At 39.6% G+C, this 22,695-nt stretch overlaps 1 protein-coding gene across 1 annotated transcript; it reads right to left on the bottom strand.

Moving 5' to 3' along the window:
• Positions 1-1,705: 1,705 nt before the first annotated feature.
• On the bottom strand, positions 1,706-22,448 carry rad51b (RAD51 paralog B). Its single transcript, XM_088286374.1, has 10 exons — positions 22,212-22,448; positions 21,845-21,958; positions 21,314-21,418; positions 20,245-20,381; positions 19,954-20,073; positions 19,173-19,356; positions 16,936-16,978; positions 9,431-9,549; positions 7,012-7,090; positions 1,706-2,242 (listed from the first exon to the last, which is right to left on the bottom strand). The coding sequence occupies exons 1-10, from the start codon at positions 22,293-22,295 to the stop codon at positions 2,151-2,153; spliced, it is 1,077 nt and encodes a 358-aa protein (XP_088142500.1). The 5' UTR covers positions 22,296-22,448; the 3' UTR covers positions 1,706-2,150.
• Between the last annotated feature and the right edge of the window lie 247 nt (positions 22,449-22,695).

Genomic DNA, 22,695 nt, shown 5'->3' with positions numbered 1-22,695 from the left:
ACACAACACCACAGCAGTGGCAAAGAAGGTCCACCAGCGTCTGCACTTCCTGAGGGTCCTCAGGAAATTCAATCTGGACAAGAAGCTGCTGCTGGCCTTCTACCACTCGTCCATCGAGAGCCTGCTGACCTACTGTGTCTCCACCTGGTACAGCAGCTGCACTGAGGCAGACCGAGTGAGGCTCCAGAAGACAGTCAAAACGGCGCAGAGGATTATAGGCTGCCCTCACCCCTCCCTGTTAGACATCTACACCACCCGGTGCCTCAGCAGAGCTCTCAATATCGTCAAAGACAATACTCACCCGAACTCACACCTGTTGCCCTCTGGCAGGCGCTACAGGTGCATCAAATCAAAGACTAATAGACTGAAAAAGAGTTTCTTTCCCAGAGCCATCCCCATTCTGAACTCTCACACCCACACACACGACCACCCTTACCTTGCAGAACAGCGACGTAATGTGTTTTTTTATCCGATTTCATATTATTTTCCATCACATTATTTATTCTCTTATTTATCTAATTTATATATTTGATTAAATTATTGTTGTATTGCACTGGAGAGGGTCGCTCTCTAATCTCGTTGCACACTGTACAATGACAATAAAGGTATTTCCGATTCTGATGACAGCATCTTGCTCAAAAACCTATATGCCTATGTACCTTATAAAATACAATACAACTTGATTTATATAGCGCACTTCACACCTTTACAATATGTGCAAGTTACCCAAACCATGGTGCTAACAAACCGGCATATCTTCACATATCAGAATCAGAATCAGAAATCCCTTTATTGTCATTGTACAGTGTGCAACGAGATTAGAGAGCTCCCCTCTCCAGTGCAGTACAACAATATTTAATCAAATATATAAATTAGATCAATAAAAGAATAGATAATGAGATGGAAAATAATACGATATTGGATAAATAAAAACACATTACGTTGCTGTTCTGCAAGGTAAGGGTGGTTGTGTGCGTGTGTGAGAGTTCAGAATGGAGATAGCTCTCGGAAAGAAACTGCTTTTCAGTCTATTAGTCTTTGATTTGATGCACCTGTAGCGCCTGCCAGAGGGCAACAGGTTAAACAGGTGTGAGTTCGGGTGAGTATTGTCTTTGACGATATTGAATGCTCTGCTGAGGCACCGGGTGGTGTAGATGTCTAACAGGGAGGGGAGAGGGCAGCCTATAATCCTCTGCGCCGTTTTGACTCACTCGGTCTGCCTCAGTGCAGCTGCTGTCCCAGGTGGAGACACAGTAGGTCAGCAGGCTCTCGATGGACGAGTGGTAGAAGGCCAGCAGCAGCTTCTTGTCCAGATAGAATTTCCTGAGGACCCTCAGGAAATGCAGACGCTGGTGGACCTTCTTTACCACTGCTGTGGTGTTGTGAGTCCAGGAGAGGTTATCGGAGATCTGTACTCCCAGGAACTTGAATGTGTGGCTTTGAAAGTTTGCGCTGATAACAATCTGGATGGTCCTTTTCCCCATTGGCCCGGAGGGAATGACGTCCACAATTTCCCCAAGAATTTGGAATGTGGACTTGTCAGACCACAGCACACTTTTCTACAAATACATCTCTGATGAAGTCTTTCTCAGCCCTTGTGGCAATATCCTTCACATAATAATACCTTTTTTTAATGCAGTGCTATCTGATGGTGCTATTTAAATAAAATTGAATCAATGCAATTGGTGTGACGGAAATGTGGATATACTGGAGATGCAGCACCTTTTATTTGAGGATTTATTCAAATAAATGACTACAAGTGTTCAAAGTTGATCAGGAAGCTATATAATGCTGACAACAAGCTACAACTAGTATGTTGGACTCTGGTGTCACTTTACCGCAGTCTCTCTCAGTGTGTTTTCACACATACACAGGTTTTAGAGTAAATTTGGTCAGTAAAGTAGAGAACCCTTGGAAATGAAATGATTCGGCTATGAAACATCTTGGAATATGACCCAAAATTTAAAACAAAAATAGGTCGAAAAATAAAACAGCAATATTGAAAACAAACAAAAATGGGATTAGAAGATAAGAAGCTGGCCTCCAGTGTGTATTTTTCTGGCTTTTTTCCATTTTACAAGAGTAGCTGTGATGATGATGATGATGAGGTTCGTTGGTAATGACTTTCACTGCACTTTTGGAGCCTCCATTCAGGTTGTCTCAAGGTTGATTGCAGTTCTCACCCTGATAGCCTGGAGGCTGGGATCAGTGCCCTCATAAAATGTATCCTCGTCGTCGTTTCCTACAACCCAGAGAGAACAAATAGCAGCAATCAGAAACACTGTCAAGAATTATGCAATGAAAATAAATCAGCGTTTGGGTGAATTCGCGGCTGGTGAACCGTCAATGTGCGAAGGTTGAATATAGTATAGCCGGGTGAACGAAAAGGGAATTGACCAAATTCATCACAATAGCTGTTGATTGATTTTTTGTAACAGTGACGTTTGTAAAACACCCTTTTTGTGTCCTTGGTTTCCTTGGAGAAAATAAAGACAAAGTAAATAAAGCCTAAATATTATTAACAAAGACTTTCACACATCAAGGGTAGCCATAATGTTTTTGTTTTGTTCCATATCGAGGAGGTCGTGGATTCGATTCCGGCTCCGGCCTTCCTGTGTGGCGTTTGCATGTTCTCCCCGTGCCTGCGTGGGTTTCCTCCCACATTCCAAAAACATGCATGGCAGGTCGATTGAACACTCTAATTTGCCCCTTAGGTATGAGTGTGAGGGCGGATGGTTGTTTGTCTGTGTGTGCCCTGCGATTGGCTGGAAACCAATTCAGGGTGTATCCCGCCTACTGCGCGAAGACACCAGGGATTGACTCCAGCACCCCCTCGCGACCCTAGTGAGGAGAACTGGTACAGATAATGGATGGATGGATGGACAACTTCAAAAAAATTAATTCTCCTGACTATTTTATACCAGATAAAAATATTGTTATTGATAAAAAACAGATATAGTTAATGAATTCAATTATTATTGTATTCAAGTTTGCAGTGAACTAGCAAAAGAAATTCCTGATCCAATAAATAAATATGAACTCAATAAATTCAGAATAATTCCCAAACTATGTTCCTTAGTGCTGTAAATTATATCGAAATATTAAAAAACAATTATTGTAAAAACAAACAAATCCACTGAATGTTTTAACATTGATATGATTTTGATAAAAATTATTAAAGAACACATAGTGCAACCATTCACATACATTTGTAACCTGTCTTTCAAAACTGGTATCTTCCCATTGAAAATGAAAAGAGCAAAAATTATTCCGATATGTAAAAGTGGAGCTAAACATCTACTCAAACTACAGACCAATAACACTGCTGCCAGTTCTCAAAAATTCTAGAATAACTATTTTCTAGCAGGCTCAACAGTTTTATCGAAAAGTACAATCGTTTAAGTGAGAATCAATATAGTTTCAGAAAAAAAGATTCACTTTTATGGCAGTAATGGAATTTGTGGAAGATATTGCTACAAGTGAAGTTAAAAAAGGATTTACTCATGGGATTTTCAATGATTTAAAAATAACTTCTGACATCATAGATCACAAGATATTAAAACACAGGTGCTAAACTCGAGGCCTGGGGGCCAGATCTGGCCTGCGACCTCATCTTCTGTGGCCTGCGAAGGACAAATCATGTGCAGCAACTTCCTGTTTCCAGCATATTTTCTTCACTTTTGACAACATTGAAATATGAGATATTATCATTTATTTGTTACCAATCCTCCCCTTTTAAAATAATTTGAAGAATTGGTGAACAAACAATTACTGACTGGTTTCTGATTCAAAACTGACTTTCCATCAATCAACGTAAGGTGATGAGACATTTATATGGGTTCCCAGTCATAACGGCCTTCTGAGGGAAACCATAACTACGATGTGGCCCGCCCACAAAAATGAGTTTGACACCCCTGGTTTATATGTTCAATAAATTAATAAATCAAATCCAATCAAAATCAAGTGGCTTGAAGTTCTAAAAAAATAAAATAAATGGACACCGTGTAAAGGTAATACTGTAGTTGTTAAAAGGTTACAAGTTTTTAAAGAAAATACTGTACTCACTCTTATCGACATTGCGCTAGATACATTTCTTGCAACAGTGAGTTTGATGCGTTTAGACACTCAATCTGGTTTACTCCCACATTTGGAAAAATATCAAATATGTTCATTAGAAGTTTTAAAGACTCGCTCAGACTGAACAGGATGGGGAGAGTCAAAAATTAATGGCTGTATGGAAAACCTGGTCTCTTTGGGATGTGGGACAGGTAGTAGTATAGTTCTATGGGACTGCATATCCCACAATGCTTGGTACCAAAGGTTGTTATGCATTGTCTGGGTGATGACTAAAATGGAGTGTTAACAAGAGCCCGCTGTGTCCTGTATTATTATACATGAAGGATTCATGTGTATGTTTTGGTTAAAGCCTTAAGTTTTCACCTCATCGCAGCCTGTTGGCATTTTCCCATGTCGCATTAGCTTAATCCTCAACGCACCAACCCACCACCCCCAAAACCCACAAGGTTGATGTGGTTTGGCTGCCCCAATTACCAAATCCTGGCCACATTATTAGAACATGGCACAAGCTTGCCAAGAGGACACCACCTGCAGATGTATAATAACAAAATGCACAAGTGGACTACATGGGAAATAATCATCTTTGGACCACAAACACGGATGCAAACCTACTTCACTCCCTCAAGATGCAGGAATACTGAATTGAGCAGCAGGACGTAGAAAAGGGCGAGAAATAGCCACGCCAAGTTTTGGACGTGAAATTCTTTGACGCCACAGTAACATGATAAACATAATGCAAGAGGGCACACAAACAGAAATTATTTCTGACCGAAAGGTGGAGATGGTAGTAGTCACTTTAACAACTGTATTCCACAATCATAAGGATTCAAAATGTTCATTTAATGTACTCACGACTCTTACTTACATCTTTAGCACACTTGTGTGTCATATTCATTTTTCCAGAGACTTCTACCCACCACCTAACACTCCTTAAGCCATTATTCTTGTTCCGTCAATAAGCCACCAAGGAAATTAAGCTTTCACTGCGATGCATTGTGTGAGCTTCCATGAATAACAGGATGCCAAGATGGACATGACATGAGGAGGAAAAACAAAATAAAATAATCTGAACACACATGTCTCAATCCCACGATTGACCTATTGCTCTTTCTCAGGTATCGGACCATAGGACTTCCTAATTAAATCATGTTTAATCCAAACGTGAAAAGTTTTGACAGGTAGAGAACATGAAGTGCAAAAAGAAGCGAATGATTCATTGAAGTGGAAATAGAAAGAGGGTAGCATTTCTTTACAAGAACGGTTGAACAGAGAGGGCTTTGTGTGCAATACCGAGATAGTGGATTGAAGCCAGGGTTTACCGAGTGTTTAACAAAGTGCTCCGACCGCATTCCAATGTACTGGTTACGTGCCACTTTTAATTTATTCTTCTCCACACTTAACTATTTACTGCTCCTCCTCCTGTTCTCCGTAGTGGATTTATCCCACTTCTGTTTGACTCGCCATGTCTCCCCATCTGAATCTATTGTTATATAGAGCGTCAAATTGCAGTTTATCATACGAAGAAATGTTTCTATTATTTGTCTCCATAAAATTCATTCATTCTTGTTCTTAGTACTATTATTGTTATTATTATCATCATCACTATAAACATGTTACATATATATTCCCAACAGTCTGTTCGCTTCATTTAGCAGCGTTGCACTTGGCTGTACTGCGTCCAATCAGATTTCAGCCTCTGTGCTGCCATGTCAATTTAATCCGCCCTGGGCCTTCACAATCAATAGTTTTGGCTGATGTAACTTAAACTATTCACAAAAGAACTGTTTGTTTATTCATGCCGAAGGGCGAGCCACCTTGTTGACCTGACTGTTTAAAAATGTAATCTAGTATATCCAGGAAATTGGACACAAACAAACAAGAGGAAATTACATCATCATTCAGGTATTTAATACGCATTGAATCATTAGCCATCACCTCCACAAAATGAAAAATATATAGCATCTGTAAATGTCCAAAAACTATGACAAATTGCCACCAAAATTCAGATGCATCTTCCGAATCTTTTCCACTTCAACTTGTAAAAGAAAAAAAAATGATTATCACAATAGTTTGGATTTTGTGGAGGTGATGGTTTTTCTCATCGAAGTTTACATTTGATGTCAACAAACCCAACATATTTTGCAGATTCCTTTCATATTTTCACAGGTTGAAGAGGACATGAGTAGCACACAATAAGTTTCACAATGCGTGCCTCCCCTCTATGAAAAATGATTGTTCATAACATCTTGAGAGTTTAACGTCTTTTGCACGCTCCATGTGCAAGCTCGCGCAAACACGCCTGGTAACTTTTCAATAATAACATAAATTAAGTCACAACGACCTCTGAGGCATCATAATTTGGCTGGGTAACTGCTGTTCTGTGATGGGAAATGAAAATATTACCCCAAAGCTTAACGTTCCAGACAATTTACAGTTCTAAAAAGAAATTTAGTAAATGATGATTTTGTTTGTTTGAACTTTAGAAAGTCTTTGTCAAAAAAAGAATGTGAGCTTGTACTTTAAGTGAACTTATTACACAATTATCATACAAAGAGTTAGATTAACTTATTTGTCTTTCTCTCGTATTTGCATTATTGGGAATGTCATGGAAAAGTCATAAATCATTAGTTATCAAAAATAGGAGGTGGTCCGACAACCAGGACAATAAGAGGACAATGGTGAGTTGTCAACTACAGTGGATTGTGAGAAAGATCAAGTGAAGCATTTCAAATGACTTTACAATTTTACAAAAAAGACAAGTGTTTGGATTTGTCGGACTGTGATGTTTAGTTTCTTTCCCAGTAATTAAATGTATATCACATTTGAATGAAATTAAATGACAATATCAAACAATTAGCAAATCTTCATAAAATTTTTAATTATCTATCAGTGAAATTCCATGCTTTTATTCAAATCAGCCCGGCAGTTACTCACCACTCATACAGATTCCTTCCTTCTTGATCGTGTAGTTCAGCGCTGCAAAGGGAGCCACAGGTGACTTGGCAACCAATAGCTAGACAGATATACGGTAATAGACGTTAGGCATAGTTGGATAAAAAGTAGAAAAGATTATTAATACATACATTTATATCAATAAAGGAATGATGAATGTACAGAAATTTTACAATACTGTGTATAATACAAACACTGTATTTATATCAATGTACATACACATGCAGTGCATACATACATACTCTACATAATTTCTATCTAAATTATATTTTGCGGTTCTATACATACAGTATATACATGTTATCGCTAAACTTTTGGTTGATGATCGAAATAGTGGTCACTACAGGGTTCTGGACATAACCAAAGAAACAAAGTCAAGTTCAAGTCAGCCCCACTTCCTCCTCTCCGGGTACTGTTATACTTGGATGAAAGTTGAGTAGAATGGAGAAGATTATGATGTCCTTGAAAACAAGTCCATGTGCGCAGCCAAGAAGTCATATACAATTGAGAAGTGTTGCATAATCTATTATATAAATCTTTGTCCCCGCTCATAATATCTCACCCAACCTGTCCCTGACCCCTTCACACATTATTCAAAGAAGTTTCGATCCAATTTTCGTTCACATTATCAATGCTCTTTGTGCGCTCTTTATTACACTGACTACTTCAAAATGCATGTTCATTGACAAGCAATATATCCTAACAGGCACCCTCGAGTTGTCACGTTAATGTACTGTATATGTATAGAAACTACTTCACAAATCGGAAACATGCAGAGGCGGACAACTGTGAATTGTAAAGGATCTGCTAGGGTTCTCGAGTTACAATTATATACTTGGAATGGATTTTTGCCAATTCATGAACAATTGTGAACATCCTGTTTCAGTCACCAGTGAACACAGGATCCGTGATACTTGGCAATGAAGAACATCCTGGTACAGCTAAGAAATACAGCATATTTCTATGATCAGTTGTAAAAGCCAGCGATATTGTGCATATTCCTTACCAGCTTACTTACAATGAACACAAGCGGGACTAAGAGAAACAAACATCTCCAAAAGGTGCGTCGCCACATGAAAAACAAACTTGAAACTTGAAGCTAACAAGTTAAAGATGTTGCTCTTTTCTTCTGAGTAGTTAAAAATATACGGAGTGCTACTGCACAGCAGATTGGAGTACATGTGGTCAGTGATTAGATATTTTAGATGAACCCCATGAACAAGGCCTGTGTGAATATTGCGGCGTTAGTTGAGTTTAAAGACCGTTGCAACCTAAATAATGTGCATTTACTATAAGGACGAATATTTGAAAAATCACTTTCATCCTTAATAAAATTTGACATGATTGAAATGTGCAATGGCGGCACGGTGGCTAACTGGTTAGCACGATGGCCTTACAGTGCAGAGGTCGTGGGTTCTATTCCGGCTCCGGCCTTCCTGTGTGGAGTTTGCATGTTCCCCCCGTGCCTGGGTGTGTTTCTTCCGGGTATTCCGGTTTCCTCCCACATTCCCATTTTCTCTAAATTTGCCATTCACCAAGTCATTTCCAGCTGCATTCATGGGGTCCTCAACCACAAGGCGATGAAGTCATTGAAAAGGCCAAAAAATTAGACCATATCAGGTAAAATTGTCTGTCCTGCATACGGAATGGTTTTATTTCCAGTTGAACTGCACAAACCAGAATCTACAAGAAAGTGAATGGGCAGTCTGCTTCACACTATTACCTCATCCACATACTGATGGCGAGCCATCAGGAGCAACTAGGGGCTCAGTATCTTGCTCAAGGATACGTCAACATGGTCACAATGGACGGGGATCGAATCCACAACCTCTAGGTTGGGAAACAACCACTTTACCACTGAGCCACGCATCAAATGTTTTTAATTGTTTCAAGGGCAGTCCATCAAAAAAAAAAATCTTAACGTGAAACCAGTCCAGGTCACTTAAAAGGCTGGGGCCAGCTGACCAACATTTTCTCTTTTTCGAAGATCTAGTAAACTGATTTACATAATGTCTGTTTTGCTAGCCTGTTTCAGATTCCACAGTAGTCCCACAAACTTATTTTATCTATGTCATGGAAAAATGTGGACCCCCGTCATCATTGTACAGAGAATATACAGTCTTATCCGCAAAACAAAACTTGAAAAATTATGACGAAGCTGCGTTATGGAGACTTTCATTTTATTGGGACAACAACCAAAGACCATCTCATAATAATAATAATAATAATAATAATAATAATGATGATAATATTCCCTTTATTAGTCCCACAATGGGGAAATTCGAGATTGGAACCCAGGCCTCCTGGGGAGACTGGGTCCTGAACGCGGCGCCTTAGACCACATGTAATGAAAAATGTATTAGCAAAGGTATAGTAATATAGTGTGGAATGTTTCTCCCACCTGTCTCTTAAGTCCATCCACATATTGGACGATAAGACGTGTGTTGACACTGTGAGTCCATGTGTTTCCCAAAGCTGCTGTTACAATGCCTGAATCCCCCTCAGTTGCTGCACCCGAACCTGTAAAAGACAAATGAACGCATATTGTTTAGTTTCAATTACAGTTATGGCATTACAGTTAAGGCTGCTCAAACCATCAATGACAACAAATGAACTTGTGTAAGTCCACAATTTTCTTCCTGATATCCTGGCTTATTTCTTTTGAAGTTCACGTTACACAAAGAAGCAGTGTATTTCATGTGTGTCTTCGAAATACAATAAAATGCAAAACAACTTTATTTATACAGCGCATTTCACAACAGCTGGAGCTGTTACAAAGCACTTTCCATTTGGTGCACATTCATCGGTGTGTCTCTAATCAACACAAATTCATGTCATTAATACACCTCCCAAGCTCCCAAAGACATCAACATCATCAGCAGCGTTTCGCGGTGTGACGGCTGACTTGACTCATTTTCCAGACTATGTTTGGAGGGTTGTTTATGGCCATAACAAAGTAATGCTAACGACAACAACAATACAGTGTTGTCCTGAAATCATGTTTAATCTCTAATTAAGGGCACAAAAAAAACAACTTAATTAGGCTGACACTGCACTGTACAGTGCTAGCTGCGCTAGTCGCATTAGAAGTGTTAGCAGGGCTTCACGCTGCTCTAGCAGCATGAAGCTGACAGCTTGACACAGTTGATGTTCCTACTTTTTAATAAACCAGACTTACTCAAGTGTGGTGTTTTCGTCACAAAATCACTACCCTGCTTCTGAAGTCACTTCGTCTAATAGACCAAAATTCATGTGGTGAGATTCATCTAAATTTTCACTTATGTTTTTAGAGAGAAAAAATAGTGTACTGCCTTGCACAGTTTATGTATAGAATGTTGATTGTCTAAAGAACACAGTTTACAATTTTTTTTGGCTTGTCTATCTTTAACTAAGCCATAAAATATTATTTATTTTTATCCAAATATTGATTGATCATTTGGAATTTTCAGAAGGACATCTGAATATCAAACTATTCGACAGCTGATACCCTAGAGTCCCGTCGACCACATTTGGAGCTGTGTTGTGCTGCTCTGGGCGTTCCGGTGCATGGAGTTGACTCGACCTGACACATCCGACAATTTGGTAACAGGAAGTAGTCTACACTTGGCGTAAGAATGGGCGCATTGTCATTTTTATGCAGGGGAAATTGTCTAGTTCAGCGTGCTTTTGAATTTGGTAGCCTCACTGGGAATTTCTTCCGTGCCCCCCAACACATCTGCAAATTGTGAGTAAGAGCTAAATTATTAAAAAAAAAAAAAAAAGACTTTGCCTTGTTTTGCTTGTTTTATAAATACAGATGTTTAACCTTTTCCAGAAGAGCTTCTCCAGAGCAAAGTTTAGTACCTCACCAAAAGTTTTACAACTCTGACTGTCCATCTATCCAGTTCTTCGATGTTTAAATACACTACCGGTCAATCCTACGAACCAGAGTAACAGGAACTATTGAGGTAGTAGGCGAGAACCACGATTCCAGGTCATGCTGAATCTCTCATTGACTTGCTGAACGAGTGTTTCCATGTGATTAGAATGCTAAGGACATGCTGTGCTGCTCACAACCCCGGTGAAAAATGTTTTTAATTACAGCATTGACAGAAAAGCTGCTGATATCATCATAGTGTTTCATCATATTTTATTGTACAAATAAAAAGACTGACTGAGACAAAAATAGCTTCGTGGGAGTTCATCTTTAACAGCCCTGTACAAGAAATTATTGAAAATATACCTGCACGTCACTGAATAATGTAAAGTTTAAGATTGTGTGAAAGGAAGGACATTCCGAGGCACATGATGGTGGCATATGTGTCATAATGTAGCAGTAAATATGTATTCATCTGGAAACAATCCAGAATCATTATAAACCCCAAAGATTAACTGAAGGCATCAAACGTCTCCTTATTGTGTGTGTAAATGCGCATTGAAAGTTACCTCAACATTTGTTTTTTTCAAATGGGCCATAATAAGAATAAATCAATTCTTGGAGCGGATGTTGCATGTAATCAGGGGAATCGGTGTAGACAAAGAAAGACTGTCTTAAGGATAGAATGCTCAAAAATCAGTGGCACTAGTAGATTAATCTCACTAATCAAGAGCAATGTCAATAGTGAGTCGGCCTAATCTGTTATCGCTTAGTTTGGCAACCTAAAGGTGGCTGCTTAATGCTACATTTGAGACAGTTCAGCGGTCGGAAATGTTTACAATATTTGAGGTTAAAAATGAAAATTGTAAATGAACAACAAAAAGGTTAAAAATAACTTTGATAGTTAAGAGAAGGGGCGGGGGGCTCTGTGTTTATGTGCAATGAGAACTGGTGTGGTGATAGCACGATCGTCGAGAAGCACTCTTCCCCCGACATCGAGTTCATGTCTGTTAAATGCCGGCCTTATTTTCTCCCAAGGGAGCTAACGGTAGTGATCGTCACAGCTGTTTACATCCCTCCCGACGCTAGCACTAGCACGGCGCTCTCGCTACTCGCGTGCGTCATCAATAAACATCAGCGGGCCCACCCTGATGGCGTTCACATAGTAGCGGGAGACTTTAATAAGGCCAATTTAAAGACTGTACTCCCAGAGTTCCACCAGCATGTCAAGTGCCCAACGAGGGGAGACAACACTCTCGACCATGTGTACTCGAACATCAAGCACGCATACTGGGCCCTCCCACTCGCCCCCCTCGGCCAGTCAGACCACCTGTCCTTGCAGCTCGCACCTGCGTACACCCCTCTCAGGCGCAGATTCAGGCCCACCACAAAGACTGTGAAAACCTGGCGGGATGACGCCATGAGTGAATTACAGGACTGCTTTCAAGACACCAACTAGGACCTCTTTGATCATCAGGACCTTGATGTCTACACGCATTGTGTACTGGACTACATCAAGTTCTGCATGGAAACTGTGTCCCTACACAGGACCATACGGACCTTCCCAAATGCGAAGCCCTGGATGTCCAGCCAGGTCCGCTCTCTCCTCAAGGCCCGTGACGCTGCCTTCAGGTCAGGCGACAAAGCCCAGTACAGGGTGGCTTGTGCTGACCTGAGAAAAGGCATCAAGCTAGCCAAGGCAAACTACAAGAGGAGGCTGGAGGCCCACCTTGCCAGCAACAGACCACGGGAGGTGTGGCAGGGTCTACGGAGCATCACCAACTTCCGAGGCAGCAGCACGACCTCTGTAGACCCGAGTGCATCGCTGGCAGAGGAGCTTAACTGCTTTTTCGCTCGCTTTGACTCGCCCCAACCGTCACACCCCCGCACTCCATGCCTCAACTCCCCCTCACTCACCATAGAGGAACACGTTGTGAGGCACGTGCTCCTGGCTATTAATCCCAGGAAAGCTACTGGACCTGACGGAATGCCAGGCAAGGTCCTCAGAGCATGTACCCACCAACTATCACATGTTTTTTGCAGGATCTTCAACCGCTCCCTGGCTCAAGCAGTCATCCCCTCCTGCTTGAAGACTTCCACCATTATTCCTATCCCCAAAAAGTCACCCGCAGTCCTCCTAAATGACTACCGTCCTGTTGCTCTCACGACAGTCATCATGAAGTGCTTCGAGAGACTGGTTCTCCAGCACATCAAGGACTGCCTTCTTCCCATACTGGACCCCTACCAGTTTGCATACAGAGCAAACAGATCCACAGAGGACGCCATCGACACTGCTCTGCATGTTGTGCTGGGCCACCTGGAACAACAGCAGAGCTATGCAAGGATGTTCTTTGTGGACTACAGCTCGGCATTCAACACGATCATGCCGGACATCCTCGTCGCCAAACTGGACATTCTCGGCCTCCCTGCCCTCACACGCATCTGGATTAAGGACTTTCTGACCAACAAACCCCAGACTGTGTTGCTCGGCCCCTACACGTCCTCCACCCGAACGCTGAGCACCGGTCCCCCTCAAGGATGCGTGCTGAGCCCTCTCCTATACGCCCTCTACACCTATGACTGCAGCCCGGCCCACGGTAACAACACCGTCGTCAAATTTGCCGACGACACGACAGCGGTCGGTCTGATCTCGAAAGGTGACGAGGCAGCCTACAGGGAGGAGGTCCACAGACTAACGGCTTGGTGTGAGGACAACAGACTGCAACTCAACATTGCAAAAACAAAGGAGATCGTCATCGACTTTAGGAGGAATAAGACTGTGCCACCCCCCTCTACATCAGAGGTGAATATGTGGAGAGGGTCCACACATTGAAGTTCCTGAGAGTACAGTTCTCCGATGACCTCTCCTGGACACACAACACCACAGCAGTGGCAAAGAAGGTCCACCAGCGTCTGCACTTCCTGAGAGTCCTCAGGAAATTCAACCTGGACAGGAAGCTGCTGCTGGCCTTCTACCACTCGTCCATTGAGAGCCTGCTGACGTACTGTGTCTCCACCTGATACAGCGGCTGCACTGAGGCGGACAGAGTGAGGCTCCAGAGGACAGTCAAAACAGCGCAAAGGATTATTGGCTGCCCTCTCCCCTCACTGTCGGACATCTACACCGCCCGGTGCCTCAGAAGGGCTCTCAACAAATACACTACCCACCCAAACTCACACCTGTTCGACCTGATGCCCTCTGGCAGGCGCTACAGGTGCATCAAATCAAGGACCAATAGACTGAGAAACAGTTTCTTTCCAAGAGCCATCTCCATTCTAAACTCTCACACACACACACACACAACCACCCTTACCTTGCAGAACAGCAACGTGATGTGTTTTTATATACCCTATTCAGTATTATTTTCCATTGCACTAACTATTCTCTTATTTATCTAATTTATATATTTTATTATTGTTGTATTGCACTGGAGAGGGGAGCCCTCTAATCTCGTTGCACACTTGAGTACAATGACAATAAAGGGATTTCTAATCTCTTGAGAAGTATTACACTCCAAAAGCATTTTTAATTGAAGACTTTTGCACAATGTGAGAATGCTTGTCAATACTGAACGTGTATGCAGCCTCACAGCCAAAAACACAGTTTGGGTAGACTTCAGTCAGTAAAAAAAAAAAAAAAAAGTGCATATTAAGACTCACTGTACAGCAGTCAAAAATGCACGTTTTCTTTAAATAAACACTGATTCACCCCAAAAGAAGTTCAGCTGATGATTTTTCAGAAAGTTGGATCTACACTTCACAACAATCAAAGGATTCTAATTAATGAAGTAGAATTTCATTTCTGCAAAGTAGAGGTTGTGTACAACAAGTGAAAACAATGTTTAGCTTTGGGATTAGCTTGCAAAACAGAATTATTTCATAAAAAAGAAAAAACATGTCTTACGTCTGTCATTATCATGGGGTAAAATTTGTTATAGTGTGGCAAGACACCCAGGTGGAACTGTGTGAGCATAATTCCAAATTATGTGTACAGTAAAAAACACTTGACCAAAAGAACAACGTCGTACTAAAGTTTGGTCAAAGAATCATGCTGTGCTGTGTGTGAGGTTCTTTAGGTCAGGCTGGGGCTTGAGCAAAGGTATAGGAGTTGTTCTGGTAATAAATAAAGGGTGGCCCCTTTAGAATCATCCGAGTCGAGTTTATTTGTTCAGTCTCTTTATTGAGTGTCACAGGTGGGATTCACAGGAGCTTGGCGCATGAATCCTACTGCCGTAAAGCGTACTGCTACCGAAGGTGTGTCCTAACACGCTTTCATTAATAGCATATGTGACATCTCCCCTTTTCCCAGTTTATCTAATTAACAATACATCCAGAAATAATCTGGAACAGCGATTGTCACAAAATATCCATTTACTACTCTGAACCGCAATACACACAAACATTCCTTGAATCTTTCAAACTTAAATCAGTGATCTTTCCCCCCCCATTAAATACATTACATGAAGTGCTGTCAAGTGATTATTTTTTCTTAACGAATTAATCACAAAAAAATTACATGATTAATCATGATTAATCACATTTTTCAACAAAGTTTTTTTGCAAAGCTTGTAACAGATATTTACTTGAATAATATTGATGCAAAATCACCAAATATGAAGTATATTTAATTCAAAGACTGTTCTAATAGGTTTCTTTGATTCTTGAATATGATCTAAATGGAGTCATCTTTACAGGCATTTTTCTTCGAGACATTTCTCAAAAGTGCCCACAAGCGCCTGTTGGTTTGCAAGGCCCAGTGGCCTGACTTGCAAAAGATGTACAGCTAATATGGCGCAATATTTGCAAAGTATGCAACTTATTTTTTAAGTAAATTAAACTGAGTTAACTGCGTTAACATTTTTTGGATTAATCACCTGAGTTAATGCTTTAATTTTAAAGTTTGCTTTTAATTTTGACAGCCCTAATATATATATATATATATATATATATATATATATATATATATATATATATATATATATATATATATATAGCGTTATTAATGGGATTAATCCAACCCCTTTTTAACGCCGTAAATTTTTTTAACGGGCAATTAAGACTCATCTTGGCCTAATAAACAATGTAGTCCTATGACGAAGCGCTGACGCTGGAAAAACTCCAACACTTTACCAGATCTTGCGAGACCGGGAAAAAACATCAAGCACGCATAATTTAGGACACGCCTGCATGTGCTTGCTGGGCAGAGTTTTCGCCGTTTAATAGAACTAAAAACATCATGGCGAGTGGTAAAAATGGTGCAAATTCAATTCTGAAGGTTAATTTTTACAGACAGCGGTCTGCTTAATTTACGGATTATGGCGTTTTCGTGAGATATGTGAATTCCATGTGGAAAACTTACCACAATTTAAATGTGAAATTAACTTGCGTAATTGATCCGAAGGTTAGACTGATACGCGTTTTATCTACCCGCAACATCGAAGGGGCATGTGATATGCGTTTTGATTGTAATTAATTCAATACAAGTAATTTAATCTAACGTGCTCATGACTGAAGCATGTTTGAAGCAAAGCGAGTCAGTTGATCAGATTGCGAAGCAACGCATTGCACGCAATCGGGCCAGACGCTATTACAATGACTGCTGTTTGTGATCGGCGCTTCCGAACTCACAGACCCTATTGGTATGCAGAAGGCAGGCGAAAAGAAATTGACCCCTTTTTCACCAATTATTAATTGGCAATGAATCTAATGTGATGTTGAAATTCGGCTGTTGGCGTAACATAGGAAAGGAAGCATTACGGCTTTAGGGCTGTCAGTGAGCGTATATGTGACAATTTTATGCGACAAGTCATTCAGTAATGATTACTTGCAAGGTTAACTTTATTACTAACATATTTGCCCATCTGCGCTTTGACATGACATGAGCACTATTTATAAAAAAAATAACTTCATAAACCGAATTGTTTGTGAACCAATGTTCCATTTTGCAAAGTATTTCCTCTTGATAAATTAGAGAAAAAGGTCTATAGAGAGCACCAAAACCTTACTGCAGCCAACATCAACAAACACTGTTGTTCCGGATCAGCACTCACCTTGGTGCCCTATGTGAGTCGTGATCTGGTTGGTTAGGACCACCTGAGGAGAGAAAACATACAAATTCCAGTTTTTAGAGTATGGAAAGCTGTGCTTTCTATATGGCTGAAAAATAAATTAAGTTATCTCAAGTCATTTACTTGAGCATTACCCTGCCAAGCAACTATAGACACAAAAGAACTGGGACACACTGCCATAAGAGGGACTGAAAACGGGAAAGTGCGCAGTTGGTTTCACTTTGCAGCAACAACCCCTGGTAAAAAAAAATATATGGAATCATCATCTTAGAAGATGCTCATTCTAATTTAATTTTTACTGGGAAAAAACAGATCACAAAAATGACACAATATCTAAACTAGTCAATTCAATTGGAAACTTTTTGGCTTTAAGAAACACAAAAACAAAACAAGGAAAAAAATAGGTAGTCAGTAACAGTAACTTAGACTAAATAGATGGGAGAAAATGACAAAGTAAATTCAGATGGAAAAATGGTGGTAGTCAGTCCCAACTTTTTTTAAATATATCATGTGGAGGGGAAACATGAATTGCATTTCTGAGGGAAAAAAAATATGAAATGATAAAAACGGAACAAAAAAAAAACACTAGATGACTAGTATTTTGTCCCATTACGTCTGGTCTTTAAACCAACTAGCCATCTCTGAAGGATGGACTTAACCAGTGACAAATAATTTTCTTAATCAATCCGTCTCCAGTTTCCTCTGTTTGCAGGCTGGAGCCTTGTCATTGACTTTTCGTTTCTTAGATATTTGACCGGCTTATTTACAGGCCATGGCATTTATATTTTAAGTTTTGTTTTGTTTGTTTTTTTTGCTCTTGAAGAATGATGTCTTTGCCAAACGTGCTCAGAAGTGTCCAAAATCTCTATGTGATCTTTTGTATTTATAACATGCATCCCCATATCATCTATGACTTCGGAAATGTGCATGTTTTCTTCAGGCAGGCATCTTCACAAATCTACTTGGAAAAAAACGTTTCAGCCTCATCACCTTGTCCAATGCAGATTTGCAATTCATCACTGAATACCACTTTCATCCAGTCCATGATTGTTATTCCTTAGCCCACTGTGTCCTTGTTTTTCCTGCTCCCGTGTGAAGGACAGTTTACTTAGTTTTTCTGTTCTGCCCCAGGCGTTGACCACAGTTTCCACCTGTTAGTACCTCATTTATTTTCTTGTGCATTTAATATAGTCAAGATTATGGGTTGATGTTTTCTATCTTGACGCTTTGAGGCCTTACTTTACCAACCAGGATGCTTCCCCTTTTACAACCTTCCCTTTTTATTTGTAATTGTCCAAGGTTTTAGACACTGCAGGCTTGGAACCATCACCATTTTTTTGCAAGATAATGTGATGTTGTACTGAAGAAGTTTTAGAATTCTCTCCTTTGTTTCAACTGAGATTTATTTTTTATTTTGTTTGGAGATAGGGATTATGTAATATTTTCCAGAGAATTTAATTTAGAATCAACACTTCTGCACAACACCACTCACATCTAGTGTTGATTACGTGACACTACAGTGTTAACCACTACATGTATGGTACATACAAATAAGACACGCACACGCCCGCGCACACACACACACGCCCACCCCCCCCACCTCCACACACACGCACACACACACAAACACGCACGCACGCCCCCCCACACCCACACACACACAAAAATTATGAATCAACTTAAATACAAGTATATTCCACTTTGTAATAACTAATAAAACTACTCTGAGTCGGAGAGATGCCCCAGTTTTCCCAAAAGCACACAGACATCTAAAAATCCTGAAATATCCGTTTATTCACCAATCAGGATGTACCGAATGAAGGGAAGCACATTAATTTTGGTCATGCTTGCTTGCTTTCAAATTAGAGGACTTTCACTCACCAGTTTAGCAACAAAAATTGCTTGTGTGGACTGTGGAAGCAACCTCATTTCAGACATCAAGTTTATGAAATATATTTATCCATCTACTGCTTACAGGTGACCTATGAACTTTTCTCACACTGATTATCTGTCTATACTGATAAATTGTCAATCTATTTTTTTTATAAAGAGAACATACTGCAGAAAATGTACTTTATTTTGCCATAAAACGTGGCAACTAAGCAGAAATGGATCATATGTTTCTCACAATGAGTCTGATGAAAAGCTGATGGATCACTGTTTGGAAAGAAAATACAATCACCCTGCTTCCACTGCAGACCATTGTGTGTACTACTTACAGGGATGTTGAATTGATGGGCCAAATATTTGAGGGTCGTAGCTTCTTGTCCCAGCAAGTTGCTGCGGCAAATCAGGTTGCCAGGCAACGTTGTGTCAAATTCTTTTCTAACCACTGAAGCAACTGAGTCGAGAATAATCAGGCCTGCTTTGTTTAGGATGATGAGCTCCTCCAATCTCTCCAGTCTGGCAATTAAAATAGAGATGCATTGAGGAATTCCCGGTGGTGCAAAAGAACAAAAGAAACTGCAACACTCTCTCTCTCTCTCTCTCTATATATATATACATATATATATATATATACACATACATATATACACATACATATATACATACATATATATAAATATATACACATACATATATATATACATATATATATATATATACACATACATATATATATACATATATATATATATATATATATACATGCATATATATACATACATATATACACACACACATGCGCACCCCCCCCATATATATATATATATATATATATATATATATATATATATATATATATATATATATATATATTGATAAAGTCAGCATCCCCAGCACCTGGTGCAACACTGTTTGCGCCTGTACTCGTATTTCTTCTTGAGGTGTGCAACAAGGATACACAGCAGTGGAAATTGAATTTCCCTTTTGGGGATGATAATGAGTATAATAAATTGCAAGATTAGAAACCAGTTGTGATTTTCTCATTCTACTGACACAAATCGCATTAGTAATGGTTTCACTGATCAAAATCAAAATCATTCGGACATGATGTACCTGCAGAGGACGTCCTGGCATGTCATATCTCTGAAGATATGGACCCGACCTGCCATTTGCAGGACTTTCTCCTGAGAGCTGAAGTAGTCTGGAAACCTGTTCTGTGCAATCTCCACCAATCTAGCACCACACACAGTAATACTTTCATCACCAAATCCAAGGTGACTTGTCAGATTTTATTTTACTTAAAATGACATGCTAACTCCTATCTGATTCTAACCAATATGCAAAACTCTGAGATATAAACAAACATTAACAATTTGTATTTGTTTGTTTGCTGCAGACTCTAACCTCTCAGCAGAGAACGCTGACTCTGTGTCAATATAGATCACACTGCGGTCCAAGCCGCCCAGCTCCTTAGGCAGAGTGGTCACAACACTCAGCATCAAACAAAACTGAGTCTTCCCACACCCAGATGGTCCTGTCACCTGCAAAGAGCATCATGATCAATATCAACAGTAGATATGAAAAGTCTAGACAAACTTGTTCAAATGCCATGTTTTTGTGGTTAAAAAAAATTAGACCATAATAACTCATTTTCAAAAACATTTCCACCAGTAATGTGATGTGTAATATGTATTGTATATAACTCAACTGAAAGAAGAAGAACAATTTTAGGGAGAGGAAGTACAAATAAATAAACTCAAACTTGTTAAATTAAAGTTATGACAATTGCAATGTTTAAAATGCATTTCATTAATCCCAAATAGAGTTTGGCTGTTCCAGCAGTTTCTACCTGACATTTTCTTATATACACTTTCTAGCACATAAGTGACAAACTTAATGCCCAGATGCCAGATCTGGCCTGCCACATCACTTTCAAAAAAATATGATGCGCATTAACTTCAGGTTTCTTGTCTTGTCTTTTAAAATATAAGAAAATCTAAACAAAAAACCTTTCACTGGCCTCTGACTTTAAAACTGTTTATTCATCAAATTGTTGTGTATATGTAATATGAGGCAATTACATATTTATTTGGTTTCACATGGATAGTCATAATGGCCCCACCAGAAAGTGCATTATTTTTCCCTGGGCTGGCAGTGAAGGAAATAATAAATATGACACTTCTGGTGGCCATTTTTAACAAACTGCATTTACTTCGTTTTCATTAAGAAAATAAGTAATCAGTGTGTATTGAACGCTTAGCGTTACACTATACTGCACAACCGGCGCACACACCTTTGTCCTTACACCCAATCGAAGCTGGACAATTATTTTTCCACCAATGTCATGAATCCATGAGTCATGACATGGAAACTCTTGGACATCAAAGCAGTGGACTGCTGCATTTGTGCCAATAAATATCCCAGGAAATAATCCAGAAGAAATTATCCAGAATGGTTCATTTCATTGGTGTACCTCTGTGATGGTTCCACAGGGAAGACCTCCTCGCAACACTTTGTCCAGAGCAGGTAATGTTGTCGGGAAGCAAGAATCTGAGTGACGCTTCCACAATTCTAAGGCCTGTCAGAAATACTAAAGTAAGTATTGCAGCGTTATTCATTCTGTTTTTCTTTCATTATTAACATGATTGGATCTTATAACCACAAATTTGACAACGGATTATGAATTGCGTGTTTCGAACTATGAGTAATTGCAGTATACATCATTTCCAATGTAATTCCAATTCCACTAAAATTCTCATTCGTTGCATACTTTTTTCAAATTACTGACGATCTGATCCAAGATAGCTGATCACGTAGTCTATTTTCTGTAAACTGAGACTAATAAAGAAACTCCTTCATATTTGGAGAAAGTCTGTTGATGTCAAAGTGCAATTGTGTCAAAACTTTAAAAATAATTCCCAAAAGTGTGGATGCCAAAACACTGGCTTGTTGGTGACTAATACAAACCAGATATTGAGGTTTCTGGGGAAGCTTTGACACACACCGTGGTGAGTGGGGGAGCAATGACCTTGCTCACAGTCTCCAACATCCCTAAAGTTTTCTGGTAACTCAACCCTGCAGCATGCATCACTTCAAAAGCGGTGTGCGTCAACAAATCCTGTGAAGAAATGACATGCTGAATGTTTCTTATCATTTATGCATTTTATAGCCACAACTACATTAGTAAAGTTGTATTTTTGGTCAATTGGGACAGACGTGAGTTGGAAAATTGCATAACAAAACTGTCTGAATCACATTCACAAAAGATAACACGACCACTGCTACAATAATGTGATTCCAAAGAAAGATTATACGATGGATCTACTGCATGACTGTATACTCGATCTTTGTTTGGGTCAAAAGAAACTTACCTTACAGCTTTCTATTTTATGTCGTTTGAGTTGTTCACATAACGTAGGAGAAATGCCGGCTCGCTTCAATACTCTTGACGCCATTGCCGCCTTTTTAGAATCATTATTTATTTACTTTTTTTTTAACCACATTTTAAACTTCGAAAGTTAAAGCTAATAACACTACGAATCGTGCCTCGCTGTTCTTCTTCGTTTGTTATTACAGTAGTTCCTAGTCGTCTTTTTTACAATGCAAGGGCGCCCTCTCCTGTTCTGTAGAGCATCACCAGCCAAGCAAAAACTTCAGGGCGTTTAAAATTTGTACATTCTCTTTATATACAGTTAATAATAATAATAATAATAATAATAATAATAATAAATAATATACATATTATTATTGCATGCATTTATATAAGTAAATTGCACTTAATATACCGTTAACAGTGTACTGTACTGCGTACCATGTATTCATGAAGAAATTTAATGGATAATAGGAGACAAAAGA

The sequence above is a fragment of the Idiotropiscis lumnitzeri genome, chromosome 21 (assembly GCF_059441095.1).
Source record: "Idiotropiscis lumnitzeri isolate Australia: NSW breed Sydney's pygmy pipehorse chromosome 21, RoL_Ilum_1.0, whole genome shotgun sequence".
NCBI lineage: Eukaryota > Metazoa > Chordata > Actinopteri > Syngnathiformes > Syngnathidae > Idiotropiscis > Idiotropiscis lumnitzeri.
Note: the sequence above shows the minus strand (reverse complement) of the source record. Positions and strands in the feature narration are given on the sequence as shown.